We start from the raw sequence: 5,000 nt of genomic DNA, 5'->3' as shown, positions 1-5,000 counted from the left end.
GGGCTGTGGGACCATTGGGCTGTGGGAATATAGGGCTGTGGGAACATAGGGCTGTGGGACCATTGGGCTGTGGGACCATTGGGCTGTGGGAACATAGGGCTGTGGGAACATAGGGCTGTGGGAACATAGGGTTGTGGAACCATAGGGCTATGGGAACAAAGGGCTGTGGGAACATAGGGGTTGTGGGAACATAGGGCTGTGGGAACATTGAGCTGTGGGAACATAGGGCTGTGGGACCATTGAGCTGTGGGAACATAGGGCTGTGGGAACATAGGGCTGTGGGAACATAGGGTTGTGGGAACATAGGGCTGTGGGAACATTGGATTGTGGGAACATAGGGCTGTGGGACCATTGAGCTGTGGGAACATAGGGCTGTGGGACCATTGAGCTGTGGGAACATAGGGCTGTGGGAACATTGGGTTGTGGGAACATAGGGCTGTGGGACCATTGAGCTGTGGGAACATAGGGCTGTGGGAACATTGAGCTGTGGGAACATAGGGCTGTGGGAACATTGGGTTGTGGGAACATAGGGCTGTGGGAACATAGGGCTGTGGGATGAACAGGGCTTGGAGCCAAATGCTGTATCCAGTTGTCTCAACACATCCATGGCTTTGTGGGACTGAGATTGATTTCATGTTTTTATTTGAAATTCATTTTAAAATTCCATCTCTTCCTGTGGCTGGCATAGCAACAGTAACTATGGGGTTGCAGAGCTTAGGAAACTGTCAACAGAGCGTGACATAATTTTGGAACCTTTTTTTAACCTTGGTCCAAGATTCCGTGTGACATCATCTTCCAACATAAGACTTTTGCCTTTGATGTGAGATTCAATTTGATGTCATTTCTGCCTTTGATCAGTCAACATATACATGATGTCCAGAATGTTGACATTTCACATTCGTTGAACTGTTGGTCAAATATACACACGCACAGAGACATCTGTCTGCAACAAGCATTTATTTTACTGGCAAAGCTAAAGAACATGGATATCCAAGAAGATAAAGTAGACTCAAAAGACCTTCCCACGCAGGCCGAGGTCTGCTCTGGAGAAGCCCGCCCGAAAAAGCGTTCGCTTTGGAAGAGAATCAAGGGTTTCTTCAAAAAGAAATCCAAAAGCACCAAAAGCAAAGGCCAGTCTCCGAGTAAAGAGGAGTCAGTTGAGGAGTTTTCGACCACAAGTGACAAGGAACCCCAGCTGGACAGCTCTAATGTGAATGATGAGTTAAATGATACATTCAGCTCCCAGGAATCAGATAATGACTCTGAAAGCAAAGGCGGATCCGACAGTAAAGACATCGACTGGAAGCAGGGGGAGTCTAATGAGGAGTCAAGCAGTCAAGTCGTCACCAATGGATCAGATAATGACTCTGGAAGCAAAGAAGAGTCTCACAATATTGAGTCCATCAGCGAAGACATCGACCGGAAGCAGGGAGAGTCAGATGGTGAGTCGTCGACTACAAGAGACAACGAACCGGACAGCTCTGATATGAATGGCGAGTCAAACAGTCAAGCCGTCGGAAATGGATCAGAAAATGACTCTCAAAGCAAAGGCGATTACGTCAGAAAAGACCTCAAGAACAAGCAGGGGGAGTTTGATGAGGAGCCAAACGAAGAAAAGTCTCAAGATATTGCATCCGTCAGTGAAGACATGGACTGGAAGCAGGGAGAGTCAGATGATGGGTCATCGACTACAAGAGACAACGAACCCCAACCTAACAGCTGTGATAGCAATGGCGAGTCGAACGGTCAAGAAGTCACAGATGGACCACGAAATGACTCTGAAAGCGAAGTGGAATCCGACAGTGAAGCTGTGGACTGGAAGCAGGGAGAGTCAGACGAAGATTTGAACAGTGAAGTCATCTCCAATGGATCACATAATGACTCAGAGTCCCACAATATTGATCTTGACTGGGAGTGGTGGGAATCGAATGATTTATTCGTCACCGATGGATCAAAAGCTAACTGTGAAAGTAAAGCCGATTCCACCGATACCAGCCAATTCCAGTCGAACGGTCAATCCGTCACGAATGGACCACGAAATGACTCTGAGAGCGAAGTGGAATCCGACAGTGAAGCCGTAGACTGGAAGCAGGGAGAGTCAGATGATGGGTCATTGACTACAAAAGACAACAAACCCCAACCTAACAGCTGTGATATGAATGGCGAGTCGAACAGTCAAGCCATCACAGATGGACCACGAAATGACTCTGAGAGCGAAGGGGAATCCGACAGTGAAGACGCGGACTGGAAGCAGGGTGAGTCAGACGAAGAGTTAAACAGTGAAGTCATCTCCAATGGATCACTTAATGACTCTGAGTCCCACAATATCGATCTCGACTGGGAGTGTAGGGAATCGAATGATTTATTCGTCACCAATGGATCACAAGCTAGCTGTGAAAGCGAAGCCGATTCCACCGATAATGGCCGATTCCAGTCGAACGGTCAATCCGTCACGAATGGACCACGAAATGACTCTGAGAGCGAAGTGGAATCCGTCAGTGAAGACGCGGACTGGAATCAGGGGGAGTCAGATGATGGGTCATCGACTATAAGAGACAACGAATCCCAACCTAACAGCTGTGATAGCAATGGCACAGATGGACCACAAAATGACTCTGAGAGCGAAGGGGAATCCGACAGTGAAGACGCGGACTGGAAGCAGGGGGATTCAGACGAAGAGTTGAACAGTGAAGTCATCTCCAATGGATCACGAAATGACTCTGAGAGCGAAGGGGAATCCGACAGTGAAGACGCGGAAGACTCAGACGAAGAGTTGAACAGTCAAGTCATCTCCAATGGATCACATAATGACTCCGAGTCCCACAATATCGATCTCGACTGGGAGTGGTGGGAGTCGAATGATTTATTCGTCACCGATGGATCACAAGCTAGCTGTGAAAGCAAAGCAGATTCCACCGATACCGGCATCGACTGGAAGTGGTGGGGGCTGGATGATGACTTCAGTGATGTATGCAGGTTCCTCAAAGGTGAGTCCCTTAACGACATATACAAGAAGCGAGTGAATCAAACGAGAAGATGGCAACTACCGGTGACAAGGAACAGCTGCCTGATCGCTGTGATGTGAATATGGATGGGTGGACGGCCTACCAGGCCTTCAAGGCCTCGGGGGCATCTCAAGTCTACAGTATATCCAGAATATACCATTAAAAATGAAATTGGCAAATAAAGGCCAAAAAAAATGAAATCCATATGCCTATGTCCTATTCTCATGTTTAAAATGTATTGGTTTATTCATTTGTTAATTCTCCTGCTGTCCTCGAGGTCAAATTTGACCCATTTTAAAAATTTCAAAAGTTTATAAATCAGAAATGTGGGTTTCTTTTGACCAATCTTGTCAAAAAAAAGTAACGTGCATGGTTCCATACGACGTAAAATGTTCAGATAATTTCTTTAATTAAATGTGGGAGTTTAATTCAATTTTATAGCATTTGAAGAAAATAATTGCTGAAATAACATCAGGGATTGTCATATTTTGACCTAGAAAACAAAAAAAGTTGCATAGTCGACGGGAAGACAACTCTAGAGTTCACAGCCAACAGTTAAAACAATGTCAAATAAATAGACTTAGGTGCGTTAAGTGGGTTTATGTATGCTTTGTGTCCCTACTACTGATAAACGGCACACCTCGCTGCACATACGATGGAGGGAATGGATGAGATGTATGTGTTCAGAAACAGATACAGTGCTGGAAGTATTCAGATCTTTTACTTAAAGGTATAGTGGAGGATTTTCTTTTTCCGGGTGGATCATCGGTGGATCATCATCCGTTGTACGTGCACGTCCCGAGCTTTCAGGTGTATATGTGTGGTGAGCTTGAGCTACGGTTTCAGCCATTCATTGAAGCATTGAAGCTTTTGGGAGAATATTTCACACGCTGGCGTGCGCTAAAAGCACAGGTTGGGCTTCCCACTGATGCCTCAGTCGTGAAGTTTCTACTCCACAGGTAAAGTTTGGCTATTTGGAGAAATCCATTTAAAATCACTGCTAGTGAAAGTTGATGTAAGCTATGATTAGCGATGCTAGCCCTGGCACAAGACACGCACCGCGCACACACGGTAAACATCTCAATTTGTGAAAAAGTACAAATCTTCTTTTGAAAGTTCAAAAAGTACAGAGGGCGGTTCTTTTCTAAAATTCGGGAAAATCCTCCACAATACCTTTAAGTAACTGTGGTGAAACTACAATCATAAAATACTCTGTTGACAGTAAAAGTACCGCATACAAAAGCTTAAGTCAAATATGTAACATTCTGGTGTGCATTGAATAATAAGATTAAAACTGTGAATTAGAAAGAACAAAACTAACTACTTTGGGGCCTTTTCTGTTAAAGCGCCCATATTCTGCTCATTTTCAGGTTCATAATTGTATTTTAAGGTTGTACCAGAATAGGTTTACATGGTTTAATTTTCAAAAAACACCATATTTTTGTTGTACTCCACAGCTCTCTCTCACTGCTGCAGCTCCTCTTTTCACCTGGTCTCTGTTTTAGCTACAGAGTGAGACCTCTTTTCTTCTTCTTCTTCTGTACTATCTTTGATTGCACTCGCACATGCGCTCAGATCGTAGATCATGTCAGCTAGCTCCATAGACAGTAAAAGAAAGGCTGTTTCTCCGACTTCGGTCAGTTACAAGGCAAGATTAGCTGGGAGACTTCTTCTAAACCAGGGCGCACATGGAAGTAGTTCTTTTGGAGATTATGGTGAACTTGTGTGCTTTGTAGCAGTGCTTTGCCATTGAGAACAAGGTAGCATGCTAGCACTATGAGCTAACGGTTGTGGTTAGCTAGCTCGTTTTGGCTTGTGACGTAGAAAGCCGTGCAGATTTTGACCAACTCACCCGGAGACTGAAGGCAGGAACACATTCAGAAACCGTATCTCACTCAGAACACCACGGATGGATTATTTGTCAACGTTTGTATGTTTGTGGAAGCACCAGAGACACAAACTAACACCCCAAATCCCATTTCATAATATGGGAAC

General features: G+C 45.0%; 2 protein-coding genes across 3 annotated transcripts in view; both read left to right on the top strand.

Annotated features, from left to right (window-relative positions):
- The window catches only part of LOC114552841 (P2Y purinoceptor 14), a 21,366-nt gene that overhangs the window by 4,791 nt on the left and 11,575 nt on the right, over window positions 1-5,000 (top strand). The window lies entirely within an intron of this gene.
- On the top strand, window positions 914-3,169 carry LOC114552839 (dentin sialophosphoprotein-like). Its single transcript, XM_028573932.1, has 2 exons — window positions 914-2,201; window positions 2,610-3,169. The coding sequence occupies exons 1-2, from the start codon at window positions 983-985 to the stop codon at window positions 3,083-3,085; spliced, it is 1,695 nt and encodes a 564-aa protein (XP_028429733.1). The 5' UTR covers window positions 914-982; the 3' UTR covers window positions 3,086-3,169.

Source organism: Perca flavescens, chromosome 3 (genome assembly GCF_004354835.1).
Source record: "Perca flavescens isolate YP-PL-M2 chromosome 3, PFLA_1.0, whole genome shotgun sequence".
In the NCBI taxonomy this organism is placed as follows: Eukaryota; Metazoa; Chordata; class Actinopteri; order Perciformes; family Percidae; genus Perca; species Perca flavescens.
The sequence above is the reverse complement of the archived record's forward strand: the minus strand, read 5'-3'. Positions and strand labels throughout refer to the sequence as shown.